Raw genomic sequence first — 26,706 nt, 5'->3', positions numbered from 1 at the left:
TATGTTTCTTTTCTCTTAGTATTTTTCCAGTTCTTTCACAAGCTGCCTTCCCGAATTCCCATTGTCTTTTTATTCCTGGCTGCAGTCTCCATTCTGGCCAATGTTTGATCTTTAACTATTCAATTTCATCCCATTGTCTACATTGAATTTGTGTACAGTCGTTCCTATTAACACGGATTTTCTACACGGATTTACATACAACGGTTTGAAAATGTTCCAAAAAAGTATAAAGTTACTTGATGTTCCTTTTATTAGGGAGGGAACCATTTGCTATGTCATTATACTTAATGGGACTTGAGCATACACGGATTTTGTTTATACACCGGGGATCTTGGAACCAAACCCTCAGCGTATAACAAGGATCACTGATTTCTTCTGTGGTCCTTATTTTGTTTTCTTTATGTTAAGCATCAGACCTGCCTTACACTTTTAATCATTACGTGATGTGCCAAGATTTAAGATCCTGTAGGACTCTATCTACAGGAATTTGTTTTTGGTGAGGTATCAGCCTGGTCTGTCAGAGAGCTCTTTTTGCCTCACCAAAACTTGCCTTTCAGGATTCTGTAGGATAGACTCATTGTAGTTAAAGCAGTGTCAAACTGCTTTATACTACAGTGTGGATACAACACTAATACTTCTGGAAGGTTTTAAACAAGCAATGGTGGTGTTGTTATTAACTGGTGGCTTCATGTAGATTCAAGGCTGTGCTCAGTTCCTTTTTTATTTTAGGAAATTGAAGTGGTGATGTCACAGATGAGAAACCGCAGAATGATTCACTATAGACCAAAAGAAGCAGAACTAGTGGTTGGTCAGGTTGTGTGTGTGGGGGGGGGGGGCGGGGGGAGTTGCTAAATCTATAATTAGATAAAGGCTGCTCAGAAACACTCGGCACGACCTGGCAAGAACTGGGAGATTGTGCTTTGGCTGAAAATAAATATCAGTCGCACAACGGGTTTAGTCTTGTAATGTTGCAGTGGTTGTCAAAGTTAAATTGGACATGAAAAGGCCCCCCGCATAAGGCAGAGTATGGGTACTTGCCACAAGCGACAGCTGTTGGGGATTGCACAGTGGTAGCCTCCTGCCTGTGCTTCATAGCTCTCCTGTTTCCTCTGTTTCAGAATGGTGTGCTATGTTATACAAGCTTTTGCAGGACCCTATATAATCTGAAGTGCATGAAGGACACTTGTCCCACTTGCCAATAGATTCAACTTCCAGCCTAAACAAGTTTTCATACATGAAATAAGAAAGGTGTCAGTTGCCCTTTGCAAGTGTCCTGGGCCACCCTGGCTTACATTTTTTGTTATGAACATTAACAGGCTTAGCAAAATTAAGCTTTCTTAAGTAGGAATTAAGCTTGCTGTACAGCTGGCCCTCCAATTTGCAGCTTTGACTTTTGTGGATTTTCATATTCACAGATGTTAATATGTTCTCTCTAGGAACCTCCAGAAGTCTAGGGTCCTTCGTGTGACTCTATGGTCAACTTCCACCAGAAATCAGGCTGGAGGAGGGTCTACAGGTTCCTAGAGATAACACTTCTCTAGGTATTACCTACAATGCAGTTTTTGGTCAATTCAGGCATCTGTTGACCATAGGGTTGCACTGGGGACTTAGGGGGTTTTTCTCTCTGTTTATATTCCGTGTTACAAATCGAATCCAAGGTACATCGTTCCTATTAGAAAACCGAATTAAATCTAGAACAGTTCTAGAGCAACCGCATCGTCCCACTAGAAATCGATCGTACAGCGGTTTATAAATTTGATTCATGTTTTTCATTTAACACGTGTTAAAAAATGAAGGGTCGAACCTACATTTTTCCCTTGAATCGGGATAGAAACCGGAGCATTTTAAATAGGAACGACAGCCTTTGAAAGCTGGTTTAGCTGGATGGGAGGAGCGGAGTGCGATGGTCTGGCCTTGGGGGAGTTGCCTTTTTGTCCCCATCCGTCGTGGCTGTCGCCATTTTTGCTTCCCTCACCCCTTTGTCCGCTGTGGGCTTTCAATAAGAGATAAGGAATTTTTTTTTTTTTTTTAATGGTTTACAGGTGCTTAATCTCTTCAGCCACTTTAAGTGCCTGAGTCCGGCTGCAATCGCACTGTCATTGCCCAAGGACTACAAGGCTCCCCCGGTGGATTGCAACTCCCTTGTGTGTGGGAGAGTCATTTCTAACGGAGGAGAGGCAGGAAGGGAAGCCTCCTCTCGAAGAGGCATTCCCTGCCCGCTTGGGCACTGATCCTCGCCCAGGCAGGGAAGGGAAGCTCCTCGTGAGGAGGCATCTGATCTCACCCAGACAGGAAGGGCTCTGATCAATGGGGGGGGATAGAGCCTTTTCCTCTCTCTTCTCAAACGGAATCTGCCTTCTCCTCCAACCTGAAAGAGATCTTTGGGAAGAGTGCTCCCTCCCTGCTTTTCCAGAAGCATCTCCCATTGATCTCTGAGACTCTCTGAAGGGATGCTCCCTGGCTGTCTGGGAGACATCAAGAGAGGATGCTGTCACTGAAAACCCATCCCCATAGTTTCTCTGGAAACGCTTGGGCTCCCCAAATTCGCTTTGGCCAGAAGCCTCCCCCAGCCTGGGGTCTTTCTTCCACAGGCAGCAAAAAGCTTTGGGCATTTTCTCTCCTCAACATCCTTCCCCGAATAATTGCAGGACTCATGGCACTTTAAGCGCCTCCTCATTGGTTCTTTTATAACAAACTGCGAAATTTAAAGTGATGTTATGATGACGTTGCTTTGATTGACAGCCCCAAATGGTGAGTGGGAACAAAATAAGGCTAAAATCGATTTATATATACACCGTTTATTTGAATAGGAACGAAAGCGGATCACTTAAGCTCAATTGGTAAATGAGAACGAAGAAAAAAAAGCGATTCGGAACGTGGATAAGACCAGGGTTATTTTGGAATCGATTTAACTGAGATCCGGTTGTATTTAAAGCGTTGTAAATCGCAAGTGGGAACAGGCTCTTAGAGATTCAAGAGAGGTTTTCTCAGGTTTACAAAAATGGAGTGTGTGGAGGGCCCACTAGGCTGCAAAATATAATGATGGGCCTTTTCATGGAGGTTTCAGGGTCTTATAAACAGGTGCAATGGGTAATTAATGATGATGATGTTGATATCTTTGTCAAGCAACACCTCACATAAAGGATTTCCCTGTTTATATTCATCATTCCTGCTTTGTATTATCTATTAAGCTAACAACCTCTCCATGAAAACTGTCTTTGCAAGAATGGCTACTACAGGCCCCTCTGGTACGAATACTTAGTTCCGCCGCGGCATTCGTAACCTCTGCATTTCGCAGCCGAAAAGGGTTTTCCGTTAGCGTGGCAAGCCGCTCGTTTGAATTTCGCGCCGAAAAAAAATTCGTAAATCCCGAAAAAACCTTCGTATCCCGAACCGTTTTTTTCCAATGGAACTTTTTGTATCCCGGAAATTTCGTAACGCGATCAATTCGTATCCGGGGTACCACTGTACTGCTATTGAGCATGGACAAATCTGCAATTTTTGCTTCTCCCAGTTCCCAGCATAATATCATTTTGCTGTTTTCTGCTCTGTTTTTTTAAAAAAATTAACCAACTTAGCCGCTCCCTAGCCCATTTAAGAAGGGGCTTGAAAACCTACTTCTTCGGCCAGCCTACCCTGACATTTGCCCAGAATGCTCTCCCCCCCCCCCCTCCCGTCCGCGCATGTCAAGCTGGCACAAATTTTATGTTTTATTGTCCTGTTTTAAATTATGTTTGGATTATTATATGTTGTATGCCTTTTGTTGTACACCGCCCTGATTCTAAGAAGGGCGGTATAAAATAAATTTTATTATTATTATTTATTATTATTATTATACACAGTTTCATGTTTACTTCTACTCGAGCGATGTTTTTGTATGAGATTTACTGAATATGTGCATCCTTCCAAACTATTCCCCTAATATAATGTATCTGGCCAGTATTTCACTATATAAACAGTTTGTTACCAATGCTCTCTGTAGTGCAAAATTTGGTAAATGTGTGAATATAAGGTACAATTACATTGCTGTTATGCATGGTTAGGAAGTGTAAATGAGGTAATCTGAATTAAAATGCAAGCAAAATGTATTTGCTTTCCCATGCCTAGCTGGATTACCTCACTATTGTATTATTTTATCTTTTCTTTTCTGTCTGGACTGAAAGGGGAAATCCCATCCATTGTCCTGGAAACTATTTCAGTGCTTTGCATTCACATGCAAGACATTGCTAAATTTGTGATCAGAAAAAAGGAAGCAATGATCTAGACCTGGTAGGCAAAAGAAATAGGAAGGGTGTGAGAGAGGATAAGGAATCCATTCACATATAGCTTTCCCCCCCTATGGGAAATGTGGGTATTCACACCCTATGGCTAAACCAACTGGTGTGATCCTTTGCCTGATATTAAGGCACCTCTGCAGCCAAACAGTTTAGGTCTCAACAAGTTTGATCTGTCCCCATACCCAGCAGTCCCCTAGATGTGAAGGAAGATAATCTATGCAAACATTGACCACCTTAAATAAAAACAGGTTCTCCAGCTTTTCCAGTATTATCACCAGTGTCTCTCCAGCTGACTTTGTGATCTTCACACAGCCACAACATGGATTTTATTATTATGTTATTTCACTTATATACCGCCATTCCTCCGATCATGGTGGTGTACAACAATTACATATACAAAGGTACCCAAACAAACCTCATGGTTATTACAAATACAATCAAATACAATACTCACAAAATCCACTACAGTCAGATACACAACATAAAAAACAGCTTGAATACCATAATACAGTGCACAATCAGTCTCCCCGAACACTACACAAACACACATCCAGCAACGACATCCCTCGCCAACAGCAACAGTCCTCGGCTGCCTCCCAATGGTGTGGGGGTGCGTGCGGTGTCTCCCGGGCGCTGGCGGACCGGCTTTATGGAGGCCACTCCCACCGGCTCCCTCCCTGGGGGAACGCCACAGCTGCAGCGGAAGAGGGCAGGCAGCAGCAGACAACGGTCCCCACTGGCCTTCCGATGGTGTGGGGGTTGCGTGCGGCATCTCCCTGGGTGCCTGGCGGGCCGGCTTTATGGAGGCGCTCCCACCAGCCTCCTCTGGGGAACGCCACAGCTGCAGTGAAGGCAGGGCAGCAGCAGCGCAGCAACAGTCCCTTGCTGCCTCCAATGGTGTGGGGGTGCGTGCGGTGTCTCCCTGGGCACTGGCGGGCCGGCTATTATGGAGGCCGCTCCAGCCTCCTCCCTAGGGGCCCGCACAGCTGCCGCGAAGGCAGGGCAGCGCAGCAGCAACAGTCCCCCGCTGCCTCCCAATGGTGTGGGGGTGCGTGCGGCTTCTCATTTGTTCCACCATATCTGTCATTTTACAACATTACAGGAAATGTTAGATATGGGGACAGGATTATATTCTATTTGCACTGTTAAGGAGATTTACACTTCTTGATCAGGAATTGTACTGACACACACTTATCCATGTGGTATTATTATATTTCTCAAAGCTTGTGATGCATTCTCCAATGAAAAATGTGCAAAATGCCACAAAAATGTTGTTGAGGCTGGTGGAAACCATACAACCATCTATAAGATTGCTTGTTGAGTGCGGATAAAGGGACTCCGAAAAACCAGGTTTGAGTCCCAGCTTATCCATGAAAATGTCACATTTCTTTAGCCTTATAGAAGGCAGTGGCAAAACTCCTTATAAATTACACCCAAGTAAACCCTGTGCAGGGTAGCCATAAGTCAGAGTCAACTTGAGGCACTAACCACACCGCCATCACCTTCCATTGGGACAAACTTGTGTACGTACATAGGATACATCAAAAAAACTAAGCAAAGCACTTTTTGTGCAGACTTTAACCCAACCGATGTGGAAATGGACAGACAAATTTAGATGGGGAAAAAAAAACGAGACAACTGAGAAACACCAGAATTGACAAAAAAATCTCTATTAACAGACCAAATTCACAGTCTGCACAGGGTGAAGTAACCACACATGACCTTTTCATCACTGAAATGAATAGGAGATGCAACATGCTCTAAAGGCTATAGCAAAGCAAATATACACAGCTCGTGTAATCAGGGGAAAGCAACAAAAAATGTGTATAGTATTAAAATAAAAATCAGATATATATTATATAAGAAATTACTTGTAAATATATACCCAGAAAATTATGTACAATGTGTATGGGTTGAATTTACAGAGAAACACCTAGATTTTTCTTGTAATCCCACTCTCTCTTTACATTCTCAAAGTTCAGGTGAATCAATGTAAGATTAAAAGAATTCTCAAAGTTTAGTATTAAGAGAATTTAAATGGAAAATAGAAATGGAAAGAAATAAAAAATGAATATTGTTCCACCCTCTTGTTCATTCCATTATGTCTCAGTATCAGGAAAAGGCATAGAACTACAGAATCCTATACAGAGTGGGTATTTATAGTCCTCCAGATGTCATTGGATTCATCTTCCATCATCCTGCACCTCACACATTGGTCATGCTGACAATGTTGAGGGAATTGTTATTCACTGACATGTAGAAGGACTAAATTAGCCATCCCATCTCAGCTTGATGGCTTTGATAGGTAAATAGATCCAGAACACACTGCAGAAATCATCAGTTTGAGACCGCTTTAATGCCCTGGCTCAATGCTAGGGAATTCTGGGGACTGTAGTTTTGTGAGACATTTAACCTTTTCTTTCAGAGAGCTTTGGTGCCACATAAACTACAATTTCCAAGGATTACCTAGCACTGGCCAGGGCAGTTAAAGCGTCTCAAAACTGGATGATTTCTGCTGTGGTTTTGGATCATATCACGGAAGGGAGGCCAAGTAAGAAAGAGAGACAAGGCTTGCCACTTTAAAGTAGGATGACATTTATTGCAGGTTAGTTTGTTGTTACAGTTAGTAAAGGTTGAGAATCCTATTTTCTTTGCCTTGGCCACCTTGATCCAATGAACTGTCAGAAACAGTCAGATGCAGAAATGTCCTAATGAACTTGAAATAGAATGTCTTCACTGATTTTCTTCTCAAAGAATGCAACATAATTTTAGCATTTTTTTCCTCTCACTGCAAGAAAGTCTTCAGAAACCAAATTTTTGAAGCTTATTTGTAACCTAGTTTGAATGAAATTTGTGCATGATGGTTTGGTGCAGAAAAACAACATTTCCTGCATACAGATACTTTTTTCTATGCATAAAAAAACTGCTTCCTGAGCAGAAAATGCTTCTTTCTGTGTTGAATATCCACATGTCAATTGTGTCAGCGATAACTCTCACTTGTGAACATTTTCATCTGTCAGGATTTTCCTCATCAGGATTTCTCAATATATTGGAAAAAACATATATTGACTATTTGTTTGTGTCTGTGGAATATTTCTGAATATTTTTACCTAGCCCTCCTCAAAACAACAGAACAGGGCTACAGATGGTGGCTTACAGCCAACCCCATGGAATCGCATGCCGCGGCCCATCCAGGCCTTTGCAGGTGCAAAGGCTTGAAAAGGCATGATAACCAAGGTGGCCACCGCTATACAGCACTCTGTCAGTGCTGATTGTGTGGAAGCAGTGTAGGAGGAGCACCGGATGCGATTCAGCGTGTGGGCAGTGCTGGCATCACAGCAACATGGGGGTAGAGTGGGGGTATGCTGGGGATGTGACACCCTCACTTCTCCCCCAGCCTGGCCTTAATGGCTGGTCTGAAGAGTCCCCTATGTTTACATGAGTGCTATTATGTGATAGAACGTATATAGACTTGCCGTCTCCATTGTGAGCACAGGCAACATGTAAGTGCTGCTATAGAAGATCGATTTGCAGGGTCTTACTCCCAGCAAGTGTATATACGGTTATACTCCCTGTCCTGGAGATAAAAGAAGCTACCAACAAAACTGGCAAAGGCTAGTTGTATTCAGTGGTGTTAGAGAAGTAAAGCTATAAAGCTGAGCCCTATGATTTTTTTGATTAGCAATGAAATAGCATCATTCTGACATCCTCTGGTCACCCTATACTTTCTGATTTAGCTTGCAATGGTATCTGGGGGGGGGAAAACTTTTATTCTTAGCAACCAGCTCAGTGTTTGAACTATATATTTTGTATTCAAAGTATTTGGGTTTGTGTGTATCTGTGTGTGTTTATGGCTTAATCTTAAACGAGATGAAACACCATTAGTTTTACAAAACCTTCTCTTGAAAATGATTACAACTTTTTTTTTTGGGGGGGGGGGGTTGCTTGTTTTTGGTTTGGATTAACCTACCGCCTAAATTTTTAGCGCTCTCCATCATGGTGTCCTTATACTTGCACGATCTTAGAATATTAACCACCCCCAAGTAATTATTGGCCTGTAACTCCCATACTGTTCACTATAAGTATACAGACTAGCAAGTGTTTTATTGTTGATGTAACCCGCCCCGATCCTTGGGGAGAGGCGGCTATAAATAATAATAATTAGGCTTGTTTTGTGTATAATCACAACAGCATCAGGATTGCCACACATTTTCTCACTCCTGCCAAGTGCAGATCTCTGACTATTGAAGAGACAGAAATATAAAGAAAGATATTGACAGATCATTGATCAGATAGCAGAAAAAGCTGACAGCCGGCGTAGGTAGATCATTTCTTGATCAAGGTTTGCAAGCAAACAAACAGCAAATCAAATGGAGCTCTTGCAACTTGACCAAGATAAATGTCTGGAAGGAAGTGGGCATTTCCATCACCAATGTGGTAGGATATTTAAGAAGCTGTCTGGGGAAGAGGAATTTTCCATTCTTGAGTGTCCATTATAGTTGTCAAATTTGCCGTTGGCCCATAGAAACTGCACACATGTGTATCTTTTAACTTCCCTTGGGTTATATTGTTTTTGTTTGTTTTCTTCAACATTTCCCTTTGGTTATATTCTTCACTGGAGGTATTTCAGTGGAGAAATGGTATGTTTTTTGAAACACACAGAGACGAATAAAGTTTTTATAAATGGTATTTGTGAGAAGCCAGAGACTGGGGAAAGCTTGGGATACTCAAAAATCGGCGGAAATTAATGGCTTTATTTTTTTTATGGTCAATGCACAGACTGTTATTTGTTCTCCATGCAAAATAAGAAAACATCAACAACTGTTTAATCTGGTCTGCCTTCTGCCCATTTTTTAGCCACCCACCCACCCCCTCTTTTTCCATTTTGGAATTGGGTGGACAATTTCGTGAAGGGTGTGTGGTGTGTGTGTGTGTGTGTTGTGTGCGTGCCAAAAATCTTTTCTTGCAGCAAGAAAAGCCAATGAAAATGTGGTGATAAATGGTGGTTGATTTTTAACCCCTCCCCACAAGGAAAATCTGACAATATCTTTACATTTTCTCTTAAAATTGAAACCCAAATTTAGTAGTAATAGGAAAACTCGGCTCTATGGAAGTTGATTTGCAACATAATACCCTAAGGGATTGCAACACAAGGGACTGAAATCTTATGGCACACAAAGCATATACACAATAGATTGAAATAAGCTTCATTGGAATCAGTGGGATTTACCGTATGGGTAAACACATGTAGGGCTGCATAGTAGATAAAGAGGTTCAGTGGACAAAAGATTGCAGAAATGTAGTTACGTTGCAAAGCAATAGGGGGGCTTGAGCATGCCTTATGTTTTTTTCAAAGAGGGGATATAGTGTCCTCTGACATGGCTCGTTTTAAGGGTGAAGAATAGTGCTGTGCATTTTTATGTTAATATCAGTCTGAGAAAACCTGAAAGAACTACTTGAGAACGATGAACAGCTACTTAGAGAGGGACTGTAATCCTGCAATCACTATGAATGAAAAAACCAGGGGAACTGGTGGGTTTTTTACTTGCTTTCTTTGGAATCATGTATTGTCTTTATAGATAGTCCTAATAGTTTAGAGAAGGAGTTTGTTGAAATGGAAATGAATACAATACTAGAGTACTTGTGTCCCCAATTTGGGAAAATGGTTTAGAAAGACTTCACAACTGTGAACGTATCCAGGAAGGTGCAACCAAAGATAATAGTTGTGAAAACCAAGCCTATGAAGGACTGTATTGGGAGATGGGCATTTTAGGATGGAGAAGAGAAGCTTGGGTCAAAAAACATTTGCAAAAATATCCAGTTTTGAGACTGCTTTAACTGCCCTGGGTCAATGCTTGGGGAATTCTGGGAACTGTAGTTTTTGTGACATTTAATCTTTTTTCAGAGAACTCTGGTGCTACAATGGAAATGACAATTCCAGGTGTCCCTAGCAACAGAGAGGTTGTTGCTGCTGCCATGTTTCAAATATCTGAGTTCTGTCATGTGGAGATAGAGTGCATTTCTTTTATTGCTGTTTAGAGGGCAGGACCGGAACAAAAGGATTGAATTACATGAAGGAATGATTCATAGTAATAATAAACCTTTATGATAATAAGAGTATTTAACAGTGACTTCTTCGAAAGTGGTAGGGTGCATTTCACAATTGAGAAATAAAAGCATCATTTTATGCCTTGGGCTTCATCCTCCAGAATGAGTGGATTTGTAGTTTTTGTGGGGCACAGCTCTAGTAGTGTTAGAGGAAAAATACAAATCTAGGATTAATAGGACTAACTAACAAACTTAAAGAAATGGTGTCAGTTCTGCATTATTTCTAACACTATAGATGCACCCCTAATTTTCTCTTTCACTGAGATGTTTAAAAAGGTTGAATGGTTGCATGTCTCGTTGTGTCAGGTATGCTTTAGATGTTTGAGCTAGTGGTTTTTGATTCTCAAGAGGTGGATGTAGTAGTAAAGTATGGAGTAAATGGTCTTTTGTGTTCCTTTCCGCTCTACTATTATAGTGCCTTGTCCCCCAAATAGAACGGAATCTGGCATTTCCCTTTAGATAATATTTAGCTGCCCAAGGGGTGTATGTGTTTCCAGTCATCTATGACTTCTGGATTATCCATGAATTTCATTAGGATTGTTTATTGCAAGGAATACTCAGGGTGGTGTTGTCTTTGAAGACCTCCGACCAACCACAATGACGCTTGTACGCACTGATAGTGACGGCTTGGGGCTGGGGTACAGAACCAGGCCATTTGAGGATGATTTGCTGTGTGATAAAATCGCATTGTCGAGGCCCATTGATACCTGGGGCTTGTGGCATCGAGTGTGCCGTGGGCACGCACACCAACGCGCCATGCCCTCATCTCCCAGCATGCAGATTTCAGTGGTAAGCTGATGAAAGCCAGAAAAGGTGCCTTGCAATGACGGGGTTGCCCACGATGAGATTAACTACAACTCTGAAAATGGACCTCAACTTACACCTCTTTTCAGGCCTCATGACCACATCACTTCCAGGCACAAATGGGAACAATCACAATAACCTGACTCAGGAATAGTGTTGCTGTAAAGATTACTTCAGATAATGCAGGAAAACGTCTTTGTATGTTCAAAAAAATTCACTGAGATGATTATTGATGTTTGGATTAATATGATAACTGCAATGGTGGAATTCAATCATGCCTCTCTGACAAATGTATGGAGGATTCCCCATCTTGACATGAGCGTTGTCCTTAAAAAAAAACAGTCAATAAACCCCAAACATGTATTTCTTATACATGCCAAGTCTACTGAGTCTGTTGCATTCTTCTTCCTCGTATGGGCTGGATTGCAGCCAAAAGACAACGGAGATTGTCTATGGTGAACACAGGCATGGGTATATGTGGTTTATACATCAATTGGCAGGGTTTGCCCCACTCCCCAGCCAAGGCAGTGGCAGCATATGCACCCCGGATTCTCCAGCAGTTTTTTCAAGGACAGGGATTTTCATCCGGGATGCTATGCTCACGGCCACAGTGCACTGCTCAGTAAGATTCTATTGGATAAAACCGCATGTAAACCATGGCTTTTTTCCGTGTGATAATCTCCTGGTATTTCTAAATGAAAAGTTTTCATTTACTGAAATGAATAGAAGGCAAACAAAAAAAAAACCACACAAAAAAAAAAAAAAAAAAAAAAAAAAAAAAGCTCTGCAAAAAGCTGTGTCTATTTCTGGTATTAGAGATTGAAGAGGTCAAGTACAATGTTAATTTTAATGCTTGAAAATGCCAGTCTTGGATTTGGTTACAAAACACTTGCTGTTGCATATCTTTCAAATTGTTTTCAACTTATGGTAACTCTAACGGGGGAGGCAGTAGTCGAAATCTCATTACTCACAAAACATCGTACAGATATCGACTGGCCTATTTGGGCCACATCTTTGCTAACAGAGCAACTGCTTTATTTCAAATGCAGCCTTGGAGAAACCGGACCGCCGTGGCAAGGACTAGGATTGGATAGCATAGCTCGATTCCTGGAAAACAGTTTGAATCTGGACAAAATGCTAAATGTGGTATACCTTTCTTCTCTCCTAGGACAGCGACCATGGGGTTCCCAGTGACAGTCTTATATGCAGCTGAAACACGTTGTGAATTGGGAAGGGGAGCATCGTGGGAAGAAATTTTTTCTCCTTAGTCATTCAGTTCCCTGTTAGAAGCAGGTGCTTGGGGAGACGATAAGGATGATGGTGCATCCATCCAACCAGGATATGAATCCCTGTCATTTACTTCACCCTTTTGTCGAACTTGAACAAAAGCTTTTGCTGATGCACACTTTCCGACCATTCAACACCCAGACACAGCTCTCATCAAGGATTTGCTACCTCCTTAGTGGGCAGACCACACAACTGGGCCGCATGGGAAGGCGGTTGTGAGGTATCCTCCCTTTGGACAAAACTCAGTGTCTCTGTTGTTGTTATAGCCCCTTGCTTTGTCCTGGTCTTAGTAAACCCTCATTACACCCAGACAAGTGAGAAAGCGTGGACTGAGCCATCCAGCAGTTGATCTTGCAGTGCCAGAAAAGCGCGGAAAAAATAAGCTAATTAATTTTCGTATTGCTTCTAGTGAGATTTGTTATGCCAAGATAGGACACTCTCCACTGAATTTTTCTTGCATCGAGGGACAAAAACTGATTTGAGTCCTTTGGACCTGGCTATGGTGAAGACACCTCTCTTCTACAGATACAAACTTCAGGTTGGCTACTGCTTTATTTCACATCAGCACCTGAAAGTTGGCAAGCTATCTTGTGGAGTGGGGGACAGGTCTATGCTTTATTCTGCTCTCCTGAACTAATTTTAATGCCATCTCTCAGATCTCTGCCTGAGCAAAGCCTCGTTCTTGCCTTGTGGCATGACCATGCTATCTCCTATCAACTATTGTTCAGTGAAGCTATCCTAGGTGAGCCCACTCGGATGGGAAAAGAGAAGAGAGAGAGTTATTATCGATAGCTGTACATGACACACTTAAGTAATTTCCGCGAACACTGACCATCTTTTATAAAAAGAGTTGGGCAATGCCAGATAATCTCTTGTTTTTGCTGCTCCACTCACACAACAATCATCCTAGGTTGCGCTCTCATTGACCTATATTTATTCTTTCTCTTGTCCTCCCTCACGCAATCCAGCCTAGAAATCAGGAAGAGGTCATGCCGGATTTTACTAAGAGGAGAAAGAGAGAGAAGAGAGAGAGAGTCGGAAAGGACGGATTTGCACAAATCCTGGAGTTTAAGTGGGTTAATTTTCCATAGTAAACCTAATGAAGCCAGATACACAACGCTAACAGTCAACGTACAATACAATACAATTAAAACATACAACATAGCTACATATAACCCGCAGTTCAAAAATGGACTAATATGAAATCTAAATGACATCCGATTCTAGCCTCTGAAAGTAGATTATCACACATCTAGATTTTTATATTAATGCTCAGGGACGTAGCTAGGAATTTTAGGCATGGGGTGTGTCCAGACTAAGTGCCACCATTATAATGGGGCTTGGGTGAGGCGGTGAGCAGACAACACCATTCATTTCTAATGGAAGGTTGGGCGGTCCGGACCTACGACACCCCCCCCCCTTGGCTACATCCCTGTTACTGCTTTCCGAAAAACCAAATGCACAGTGGAATTCAAGGCTGTGGTTTCCGAAGCTGGATATAGAGCAAGTCCCACAAATCCTGTACAAGGTTATATAAGGGAGAGAATAGGAAATGAGTGTTCACTAACAACCACATTGCATTCATCATTTGGCAATGAAAGCCACCAGGAGTAGGGGGGATACCTCCAATTTCACAGTTAAAAATGGAACATTGGCTAAGCAGCATCAGAGTGTGGTCAAACAGAAGTGTTATTAATGCTGAAACAGTCACCGGAGGGAGTCCCTTGTGACAGTTTGCTTTTTGCCTAAACCAATGGGACTGGTTTGCCTCCCTCCTCCCTCCCCTGCCTCAGCGACTAATTGGAGTACCAACTACTTTGTACTCAGTTTTGCAGCAATTGATGTAAAGCGAGGATGAGAGGGAAAGTGGGAAGAGGAGAGGAAAAACTGGGACATTTTAAAGCATTGAAAACCTGGGACAACCGAGGATTAATCTAGATACTCCTGCCCATCTGGGCTAGTTTCAGGATATAGTAGTGGGTAAACCCATCTCTTCAGATGGGTAGACATTTTAAGCTATGTGGCGAATGTGTGGGATTTCAGCAGTGCAGCTTTCCTCACCATGACAACGCCCCAGAACTAGAATCCCTATCCACACCCCTTCTCTGCCTTTCTTTACATTCAATGGGCCCTTCCTTTCTAAATTAGTGTGATCTAGTGATCGAGCAAACGTCTCAGATGAATTTTAAGTTCCACCTATTAAGGACTGCTGTATGATCTTGGGCCAGTCAAGCCTCTCACCCTAACCAACTTCAAAATGTTATTGCAAAGATTAAAAGGGGACCAGACTAGGTACATCAACCCCCGTCACACTTTCCTAATTGAGGGAATTACAGGATATTTTTTTAATGTAATGACTCATTTAATAATAGGAGATTGAACAAGAAACCTACCGGGTGTTTGTTTCTTTTTGCTAATTTAAAATCTAAAAGACTACAAATTCAAAATTTAGCACCTAAAAAGAGCTAGTAAGGGTCCTCAGTTCTTCTGAATAAAAGTACAATCTGTCTTGGAATTTTGCTGAAATGAGGGAGGGTTTGTGCAATGAAATATCTTCAGATACCATTCACATCAACCTTCCCATTCACTTTCCAAGAATTCTCCTTACATGTTCGGGACATAGGAAAATTTTACACAGAACAAACAACAGAAAAAAGTTCAACAAAAAGCTGAATCAAACGGTTGTAGATTGAACAAAGGCATACAGCGGTAGTGGTGAAGGCAAGAGACAACAGGGTTCACCCACTTACACACGGCGAGTCTATTAATGTATATTCTAACTCGTGAAGTGTATAGTATTAAAATAAAAATCAGATATATATTATAATAAGAAAATTACTTGTAAAATATATACCCAAGAGAAAATTATGTACAATGATGTATGGGTTGAAATTTACAGAGAAACACATAGATATTTTCTTGTAATCCCACTCTCTCTTTAAATTCTCAAAGTTCAGGTGAATCAAATGTAAGATTAAAAGAATTCTCAAAGTTTAGGATTAAGAGAATTTAAATTGGAAAAATGAGAAATGGAAAGAAATAAAAAATGATATTGTTCCACCCTTATGTTCATTCCATTATGCTCAGTATCAGAGAAAAGGCATAGAACTACAGAATCCTATTACAGGAGTGGGTAATTTATAGTCCTCCAGATGTCATTGGATTTCATCTTCCATCATCCTGCACCTCACAATTGGTCATGCTGACTAATGTTGATGCGGGCTATAAATAATAATAATTAAGGCTGTTGGTAGTAGTAATCCAACAACATCAGGATGCCACATTTTCTCCACTCCTGCCCAAGAGCATATCTCTGACTATGAAGCAGAAATATAAAGAAGATTTGACAGACTAATTGATCAGATAGCCAGAAAAAGCATGAAAGTCAGTAGGGTAGATCATTTTCTTGATCAAAGGTTTGCAAGCAAACAAACAGGCAAATCAAATGGAATGCTTCATTTGCAACTTGACCCAAGATAAATGTCTGGAAGGAAGTGGGCATTTTCCATCACCAATGTGGTAGGAACTATTTAAGAAGCTGTCTGGGGAAGAGGAATTTTCCATTCTTGAGATGTCCATTATAGTTGTCAAAAGTGCCCTTGGACATAGAAACTGCACACATGTGTACTTTTAACTTCCTCCTTGGGTTATATTGTTTTTGTTTGTTTTTTTCTTCAAATTTCCCTTTGAGTTATATTCTTCACTGGAGGTATTTCAGTGGAGAAAATGGTATGTTTTTGAACACACAGAGACTAATAAAGTTTTTATACATGGTATTTTGAAGAAGAGAGCTAGGGACTGTGGAAAGCTTTGGGAATACTCTAAATCGGCTGAAATTTAATAGCTTATTTATTTTTTTTATGGCTGCAAGACTGTTATTTTGTTCCTCCATGCAAAATAAGAAAACATCAACAACTTTTAACTCTGGTCTGCCCTTCTGCCCATTTTTAGCCACCCACCCACCCCCTCTTTTTCCATTTTGGAAATTTTGGGTGACAATTTCATGAAGGGTGTGTGTGTGTGTGTGTGTGTGTGCGTGCCAAAAATCTTTTTCTTGCAGCAAGAAAGCCAATGAAAATGGTGGATAAATGGTGGTTGATTTTTTTAACCCCTCCCCATCAAAGGAAAAATCTGACAATATTCTTTACATTTCTAATTAAATTGAAACCCAAATTTAGTAAGTAATAGAAAACTTCCTATGGAAGTTGATTTCAAACATAATACCCTAAGGTTGCAACACAAGGACTGAAATCTTATGCACACAAAGCATACACAATAGATGAAAATAAGCTTCATTGAACTCAGTGGGATTTACCTCTGGGTAAACACATGTAGGGCTGCATAGTAGATAAAGAGGTTCAGTGGACAAAAGATGCAGAAATGATAGTTACGTTGCAAAGCACATAGGGCTTGAGCATCCTTAATGTTTTCTTCAAAAGAGGGGATATCAAGTGTCCTCTGACATGCATCTTTTAAAGGTGAAGAAGTGCTGTGCACTTTTTATTTAATACTCAGTCTGAGAAACCTGAAGAACTACTTGAGAAACATGAACAGCTACTTAGAGAGACTGTAATCCTCAATCACTATAATAATACATGTGAGATGGAAAGAAACACAGAGGGACACTTGGTTTTTACTGTCTTCTTTGGAATCCATGTATTGTACTTTATAATAGCTCATAATAGTTTAAGAAAGGAGTTTGTTGAAACTGAAATGAATACAATACAGTGGTGCCTCGGGTTACGAAATTAATTCGTTCCGCGGCTAATTTCGTAACCCGAAAAACCTTCGTAAGCCGAATTGCCATAGGCGCTAATGGGGAAAAAAGCCGCGGCTTTGCCGCGGCTCCATTTAAAACAGCGCGGAGTTTTTTCGTAACCCGAAAAAACTTTCGTAACCCGAAACAATAAATCCCTATGGGATTTATTCGTATCCCGAAAAATTCGTAAGCTGGGTATTTCGTATCCCGAGGTACCACTGTACTAGAGTACTGTGTCCAATTTGGAAAACGGTTTAGAAAGACTTCACCAAACTGGAACATATCCAGAGAAGGGCAACCAAGATAAATAGTCTGAAAACCAAGCCTATGAAGACTGATTGAAGGAGCTGGGCATTTTAGACTGGAGAAGAGAAGACTTGGGTCCAAAACACATTGCAAAAATAATCCAGTTTGAGACTGCTTTAACTGCCCTGGCTCAATGCTTGGGAATTCTGGGAATTGTAGTTTTGTGACATTTAATCTCTTTTTAAGAGAACTCTGGTGCTACAATAAATGACAATTCCCAGGATTCCCTAGCACAGAGAGGTTGCATGACTGCCATTTTCAAATATCTGAAGTTCTGTCATGTGGAAGATAGAGTGCATTTCTTTATTGCTGTTTCAGAAGGGCAGACCGGAACAAAAGATTTAAATTACAAGAAGGAAGATTCAGATAATAATAAAACCTTTCTGATAATAAGAGCTATTTAACAGTGACTTCTTCAGAAAGTGGTAGGGTGCATTTACACCATAGAAATAATGCATCATTTTAACTGCCTTGGCTTCATCCTCCAGAATGCTGGGATTTGTAGTTTTGTGAGGCACCAGCTCTAGTTGGTAGAGAAAAATACAAATCCTAGGATTACATAGGACTAAACTAACAAACTTAAAGTGGTGTCAGTCTGCCTTATTTCTACACTATAGATGCACCCCTAAATTCTCTTTCACTGAAGATTTTTAAACACAGGTTGAATGGTTGCCTGTCAGGTATGCTTTAGCTGTTTGAGCTATGGGTTTTTGAATTCTCAAGAGGTTGGAGTAAATGGTCTTTTGTGTTCCTTCCAGCTCTACTATTCTAGTTGCTTTCCCCAAATAGAAAGGAATCTGGCATTTCCCTTTAGAAATATTTAACTGTCCAAGGGGTGTATGTGTTTTCCAGTCACCTACTGACTTATGGATATCCCATGAATTTCATAGGATTGTCTTATGCAAGGAATACTCAGAGATGGTTTTGTCTTTGAAGACCTCCGACCAACCAAAATGACGCTTGTCAGCACTGAATGGTGACGGCTTGGCGGTGGGGTACAGAACAAGGCCATTTTGAGGATGATTTGCTGTGTGATAAAATCTGCATATGCTCGAGCCCCATTGGATAAATGGGGCTTGTGCATGATGTGCCGTGTGGCACGCACACCACACGCGCACATGCCATTCATTCTCCCAGCATGCAGATTTCAGTGTAAGCTGAAAGCCATGTAAAAGGTGCCTGCATATGACGTGGGTGCACTGTGATTAAATACAATCTGAAATGACCTAACTACACCTCTTTTCAGCCTCATGACCACATCCCTTCAGCAAAATGGGAACAATCACACTAACCTGACTCAGGAATAGTGTTGCTGTAAAGATTACTAAGATAATGCAGGAAAACTGTTTTGTATGTTCAAAAAAAATTCACTGAGATGATTATGATGTTTGATATTATATGATAACTGCAATGGTGGAATTCAATCATGCATCTCTGAAAATGTATTGGAGGTTTCCCATCTTTGACATGAGCGTTGTTCTTTAAAAAAATCAGTCAAAAACCCCCAAAATGTAGTTCTATACATGCCAAGTTCTACTGAGTTCTGTGCATCTTATTCCTCGATATGGGATGGATTGCAGCCCAAAAGACAAAGGAGATTGTCATATGGGAAAACAGGCATGGGTTATATGTGGTTTATATCCATCACCGGCAGGTCTTGCCACACTGCCCCATGCCAAGGCAGTAGGCAGCCCATATGCAACCCCGGATTCTCCAGCAGTTTTTCAAGGACAGGATTTTCCATACGGGATGCCTACTGCTCAGGCACAGTGCACTGCAGTAAGATCTATTGGATACAAACCACATGTAACCCATGGCTTTTTTCCCGTGTGATAATCTCCTGGTGATTCTAAAGGAAAAGTTTTAATTTACTGAAATGAATAGGAAAGCTCTGCAAAAGTCTGTGTCTATTTCTGGTATAGAGATTGAAGAGTCACTGTACAATGTTAAATCTTTAATGCCTTGAAAATGCCAGTCTTTGTGAATCATTGGTTAAAAACAATTTGCTGTTGCATATCTTCAAATTGTTTTCAACTTATGGTAACTCTAAAGGGGCAGTAGAAATCTCATTTCTCACAAAACAATAGTACAGAATATCGACTGCATACTTTGGGCCAAATCTTGGCTACACAGAGAACTGCTTTTTATTTCAAATGAAGCTTGGAGAAACCAGACAGCCAGTGGCAAGACTAGGCATTGGATAGCATAGCTAGATTCCTGGAAAACAGTTTAGAATCTGGACAACATGCTAACTGTGGTAATACTTTTCTTCTCTCCTAGGACAAGAGACCATTTGGGAGTCACAGTGACAGTCTTATATGCAGCTGAAGAAACGGTGTGAATTTGGAAAGGGGAGAATCGTGGGAAGAAATTATTTTCTCCTTAGTCATTCAGTTCCCCTGTTAGCAGCAGGTGCTTGGGGAGAAGATAAGGATGATTGGTGAATCCATCCCAACAGGGATAATGAATCCACTGTTCATTTTACTATCACCCTTTGTTCTGAACTGAACAAAAGCTTTGCTGATGCACACTTTCAGACATTCAACACAGGCACAGCTCTCATTCAACTGGATTTGCTACCTCCTTAGTGGGCAGATCCACTGGCTGTCCATGGAAGGAGGTGTGAGGTCATCCTCCCCCTTTGGACAAAACTCAGTGTCTCTGTTGTTGGTATAGACCCTTGCTTTGTCATGTCTTAGTAAACCCTCATCTACGCCCAGACAAGTGAGAAAGAGTGGACTGAGCACCTCCAGCAGTTGATCTGCAGTGCCAGAAAATGGCAGAAAAATAAGCTAATTAATTTTAGTATTGCTACTTAGTGAGATTTTTTACTGCCAAGATAGGACACTCTCACTGAATTTTCTGCATCGAGGACAAAACTGATTTGACTGTCCTTTGGACATGGCTATGGTGAAGACACCTCTCTTTCTACAGATACAAACTGTCTAGGTTGGCTACTGAATTTTTCTTTAACATCAGCACCTGAAAGTTGCAAGCTATCTTGTGGAGTGGGGTGACAGGTCATATGCTATACTTCTGTCTCTCCTGCAATATTTTAATGCCATCTCTCAGCATCTACTGCCTGATGCAAAGGCCTCGTTCTGCCTTGTGGCAGGACCATGCTATATCCTATCAACTATTTTTTCAGTGAAGATTATCCTAGGTGAGACCAATAGGAGGGGAAAAGAGAAGAGAAGATGAGTTATATAGATAGCTGTAAATGACACTAATTAAGTATTTCCGAGGAACACTGAAGTATCTTTTTTATAAAAGAGTGGGCAAATGCAGATAATCTCTGCTTTTGCTGCTCCACTCCAAACAACAACTCATCCTAGGTTGGCTCTCATTGACATATATTTATTCTTTCTCTTGTCCTCCCTCAAGCAATCCAAAATAGAAATCAGGAAAGCAGGTCATGCATGGTTTTACTAAGAGGAGGAAAGAGAGAGAAAGAGAGAGAGAGTGGAAGGAAGTATTTCACAAATAATGGAGTTAAGTGGGTTAATTTTCCATAGTAACCTAATGAACGCCAGATACACAAAGCTTAACAGTCAAAGTTACAATACAATACAATTAAACATACACACATAGCTACATATAACCAGCAGTCAAAAATGGACTAATATGAAATCTAAATGACATCAGATTCTAGCATCTGAAAGTAGATATCACACATCTAGATTTATTTATATAATGCTCAGGGACGTAGCTAGAATTTTAGGAAGGGGGGTCCAGACTAAGTGCCACCATTATAATGGGGCTTGGGTGAGGCGGCGCAGCAGCACACACCATTCATTTTTCTAATGGAAGGGTGGGGGTCCGGACCCTAAGAACCCCCCCCCCCTTGGCTACATCCCTGTAATGCTTTCCGAAACCAATGCAAAGTGGAATCAAGATGGGGTTTCCAGAAAGCTGAGATTATAGAGCAAGTCCCACAAATCCTGTACAAGGTTATAAATTAAGGGAGAGAATAGGAAATGAGATGTCCCTAACACCACATTTGCATTTCATCATTCTGGCAATGAAAGCCACCAGGAGAGTGGGGGATACCCTCCAACATTTCACAGATTAAAATGGGAACATTTGACTAAGCAGCATCAGAGTGTGGTCAGTACATGAAGTGTTATTAATGAGGAACAGTTCACATGCTAGGAGTCCCTGTGACAGTTTGCTTTTGCCTAAACCAACTGGGAATGGATTGCATCCCTCCTTCCCTCCCCTGCCTCAAGATGAATTAATTGAGTACAAACTACTTTGTACTCAGTTTGCAGCAATTGATATAAGCTGAGGATGAAGAGGGACAGTGGGAAGAGGAGAGAGAAACTGGGACATTTTAAAAGCAGTTGAAAACATGGGACAACCGAGGATTAATCTGGATTACTCCTGCCCATATGGGGCAGTTTCAGGATATAGTAGTGGTAAAACCACTCTCTTCAGATGGGTAGACATTTTAAGCTGATGTGGAGAATGTGTGGGAATTTCAGCAGTTGCAGCTTTTCCTCACCATGACAAGCCACAGAACTAGAAGTCCCTCATCCATCTACCCTTCTCTGCCTTTCTTTATATTCAATGGGCCATTCTCTTTCTCAAATTAGTGTGATCTAGTGATCTGAGCAAAAGTCTCAGATGAATTTTCAGTCCACTATTAAGACTGCTGTATGATCTTGGGCCAGTCACTGCCTCTCACCCTAACCAACTTCAAAATGTTATTGCAAAGATAAAATGGGAACAAGAACTAGGTACATCACCCCAGTCACAATTTCTAATTGAAGGGAAGTACAGGAATATTTTTTTAATGTAAATGACTCATTCTAATAATAGAGAGATTGAACAAGTCATACCTACAGGGTGTTTGTTTCTTTTTGTAATTTAAAATCTAAAAAGAACTACAAATTAAAATTTAGCACCTTAAAAAGTGATAGTTAAGGTCCTCAGTTCTTCTGAACTACAAGTACAAAACTCTGTCTTGGAATTTTGCTGAAATGAGGGAGGGTTGTGCAATAAATATCTTCAGCATCCCATTCACATCAACATTTCCCATTCACTTTCCAAGAATCTACTTCCATGGTTCGCCATATGAAAATTTACACAGAACAACAACAGAAAAAAGTTCAACAAAAAGCTGAATCAAAGTTGTAGTTGAGCCAAGGCATAAGTGTAGTGGTGAAGAGCAAGAGACAACAGGGTTCACCACCTTCAACACTGGAGTAGTTTGTAATGTATATTCTAACTCTTGAAATTTTCTGTGGGCCTTTTTACACTACGTAATTGTGGTGGTATTATTCCACTTTTAATTGCCATGGTACACACACATAGAATCCTGGGATTTACAATTTAGGGAGGGCTATTTTAAATTCTCAGTGAGAGAGTTCTAGTACCTTATTAAACTACAATATCTAGAATTCCACAGAATGTAACCAACTATTAAAGGTGCAAAAGCCATCTTCTTTTCATTTAGCCACCCTAAGTATAAATGCACAAGAGTGTGACCCTCAGAACATTGATGATCATTTTATTTATTTTTGTGCAAGATCTCTCTTCATCAGAAAATGGTCTCAATAGCTCAGTCTGAAATGCATCTTAAAATACAACCAAATAATAAAAAGATATAGGGAAGATTGGATTACAGATATATCAAGCACAATGTTTGGAAGCAAAATGAATAAATTTTGTAAATAAATCCCTTACCGGGACTCCAATACTTGTCTCATTTCTCCCCAGTATTTTGTTCTGGTGATGTCTCATGGGTTAGATCCTTTTGGCACATAGCACATATAGGTAAATGTGTATGTATATGTGCCTTTAAGTCATCTGTTGACTTATAGTGACCCCACAAATTTCATAGGGTTTTCTTAGGCAAGGGGTGCTCAGAGGTAGTTTCCTCTGACTTTCTCTGAAATATAGCCTACAGCAACTGGTATTCCTTGGTAGTCTTTCATGCAAGGATACTGAACAGGGCTGACCCTGCTTAGCTTCCAAGATCAGACAAGATCTGGTGCCTTCAAGTATTTAGGCATGTAGTTAAAACTAACCATAAGAAGACCTAGACTCCAGTAATCTAAGAGAAGACTTACTAGTTGAACAAGAATCCATCATGAAACCTTCTCAAGAAGACAGTCCCAACTCCCGAGTTCAGTGTTGTGGCTGTGTCATTTTGTCTTGCCTTCTATGCTACTTCAGAGTTAAAATGATTTTTTTCAACAAGATCACAACTTGAAATGAAGCAACTCTGGAGGGCTCTACTCCTTGATGACTCCTCCCTTTCCTCCTAGTTCCGCCTTGTGCATTCAGATTGACAGAGGAAACCATTTGCTCTAAGGACAAAAATATGTGCACTGCAAACGATTTTGGGTTGTTTCCTGAAAAACCCACAGTGTTGCTGCTGCTGCTGCTGCTGCTGCTGCTGCTGCTCAAGGAGGGTCTGACAAATGGTAAAGTGAGCTGCATACAACTTGGCCTGACTAGCTTCAAGTTGTAAGGGAGTTTTTCAGGGCCCTTTCATGATTATAACACTGATTCCACTTTAACTGCTATTCCTATGGAATTTGGGGATTTTCAGTTAATTGAGGATTTTTAGAATTCTCAGCCAGAGCGCTCTAGCGCCTCACCAAAATACCAACCCCAAGATACCATTGGATGCAGGCATGACAGTTAAAGTGGAATCATAGCTCTATAACTGTTGAGTGAAAGGATCCTCAGTATGCTACAGCAGGATTGCAGCAGCTTTAACTATTCTTTAGTTTTACCTAGAATGCTCTGGGTAAAACTTGCTCTGCCCTATGCATTGCTTTTTCAGTTTTTTTTCCCCCAGTTCCAAAATATGTCTGTCTAACTGAGGAGATTATCGCACCCGTCTTGTCTCCTGCACTAGGCACAAGATGTAAACATATAGAAACGGATTCTGTTGTATAGCCTCTTCCTCGGGCAGTACTCATCCCATACCCAATCTGATCTTCTCCTGGACCTTTGAAAGAACAGGATTTTCCCGTTCTTTAAAAGGTCCAGGAGAAGACTGGATCAGGTATGGGATGAATACTGCCCATGGATGGGACTTAAGTCCACAGGCTCCTTCCCCACAGCAAACAATGAAGGCCTAAGTCCAAATGCTGGTGCCAACTCGAGTGTACCCACTGAATCATCAATGCAACTTATGAAGATGCTATTTACCAAATGTCCATAAGAATCTCCTTTAGCAGAGAGTAGCACCTAGGTTTAGGCCAGTGTAAGAAAAACCTAAGAAGGTTGTTCAACTGTTTGTGGTTCTGGGTCTCTGTTTTTATTTTTTCCCTCCCACCATCCTATGCTACAAATTAAAGACATTTCGGACTTCTGTGCATTACTCACTTCTGTTTCTTCTGTGCAGCAGGAAGTAAAAAAAAGAGGGGCCATGAGGAAAAGACAGTATAAAGCAGGAAGACGCCAAGGTGACATTGCTCTGACCTCTGCAAAGGTGCCTGCAATGCAATTGTGACAGAATTTGTGGCAGGCTGTGGTCTACCTTTCCCATAAAGGACCCAGAGAGGAACCATAATGGCACACTATACTCTTGCAGCATGCCTTTGCTCAGTGCAGGACGGATGGATGCTCCCAATGGAAACATTCTTGGCTCAATTAGTATACAAGCCAAGCTATGGCCATTCAATCCTCTTTCAGACAAAATGGCAAGGGAAAATCACTTGGTGCCCATGGATGGATGTGAATTTGGTTTGGCTATATATATATATATATATATATATGAACTTTCCAATATTTGCACATTTCTTCACAAATGTAATAGAAACAACTCAAGTGTGTTAAAAAGACAAAAATTAAAGACATTAATTCTTAGTACTCAAAATATGACTTTTGAGTATTGTATTCTTAAAAATTCGGCTTTCAGTATATGTGTATTCAATCATGTTTTCAGGGCTGAATTAGGACTGCCACTTCTTACCTCTGACAGCCTTCTCATCTTTAATAGCTATATGGCAGGTTGGTACACAACATGGTCCTCTTATGTGCCTGGTAAAGATGGTACAGAATTCATTTGTGTGTGTGTGTGTGTTTTTATAAGAGCTTATCCAAATTCTAGAAGTTCTTCTTAAGCACAATGGAAAGAATATCAGATTTAAACAATTTGATAATGAAAGAAATGAAACATAGACATTCTGCAATCCCCAATTACAATGCACATGGTAAAGTTTTAGGACTGAAAATGTGCAATATTTTAGAGTTATTCTCTGTGTGTGTGTGTGTGTGTGTGTCCTTCATTTGAGAAAGAGGCAGCTTGAATGTGTGGATATAGTACCTTCTGATCTACAAGCCTTTCTCATGATTCTTCCTGCTGGAGGGGCATTACATACAACCTAGATGAGATATTTTGTTGTGGGTCATCTGTGTTTAATTTTTAGATGAAAAGCAGCCTTGAAGAGCTGGGTTCAGGAGCAAAATACTGGTGCTGCAATCATCATCATCATCATCATCATCATCATCATCATCATCTCTTACCTGCCTGTTCTCATGGATTGAGGCAGGGAACAACAACAATTCAACAGTGAACAACGTCAATTAAAACACATTAATTAAAACATATAACAGTTTAAAAGCAAGGGTTGTTTAATCCTCTCCCAGATTTATCTTGCAATATATACATAGTTTAACAATAAATACATAGCCATTTCTCCAGCTGTTTTTCCAGCTGTGAGGCCAAATATGTATTTTCTCCTTATATTTTTCTACATACAGAGAGAAAATAAATCTGTGTGTGAAATCTTAGTTTAAAAAACAGACAGGCAAGACAGAATGAACCAGGACCTTTTTCCTGCTTCTTATCTGGCCAACTGCAGCCTCCTGGGGTTGTTTTTCATTCCTCTCCCCACTAAACAGACTTTCCAGTGAAAGAAACACACAATTGCTGTCCACTTTTTGCTTGGCCTTCAATAGGGAAAGAAAAGGACTCTGAAACTATACAGAGGTATTCTCATAAATTCTTAGTTCCTCTGTTCCAGGATTAAATCTGCACATTAAAAGCAGAAGCCAAGATCATTTGCTGCATGAGCCATGGCAGAAATGAAACATTAACAAGCACGAGAAATGAAACACTGCCAGCTCAAGCAGACTGTACCCTTTCCCTTTTCTCGGTGTCATTGTGTTTCGTTGTACTCCTTGGACAAGACTGGAACTAGT

General features: G+C 40.8%; 1 protein-coding gene across 7 annotated transcripts in view; it reads right to left on the bottom strand.

The window, feature by feature from the left end:
* CYTH4 (cytohesin 4) overlaps positions 1-26,706 on the bottom strand; it is a 101,672-nt gene that overhangs the window by 30,413 nt on the left and 44,553 nt on the right. For 2 of the 7 annotated variants that reach the window (XM_042468537.1, XM_042468538.1), the window contains exon 1: positions 23,616-23,748. The exons of 3 other annotated variants lie outside the window; for them this stretch is intronic. In XM_042468537.1, coding sequence (XP_042324471.1) covers positions 23,616-23,637 — 22 coding nt within the window. In that variant the 5' untranslated portion in view covers positions 23,638-23,748. Of the gene's footprint in view, positions 1-23,229; positions 23,336-23,615; positions 23,749-26,706 lie in introns of those variants that run through there. 2 more of the 7 variants (XM_042468543.1, XM_042468540.1) reach the window with 2 other exon arrangements.

This window comes from Sceloporus undulatus, chromosome 5, assembly GCF_019175285.1.
Source record: "Sceloporus undulatus isolate JIND9_A2432 ecotype Alabama chromosome 5, SceUnd_v1.1, whole genome shotgun sequence".
NCBI classification, from domain to species: domain Eukaryota; kingdom Metazoa; phylum Chordata; class Lepidosauria; order Squamata; family Phrynosomatidae; genus Sceloporus; species Sceloporus undulatus.
The sequence above is the reverse complement of the archived record's forward strand: the minus strand, read 5'-3'. Positions and strand labels throughout refer to the sequence as shown.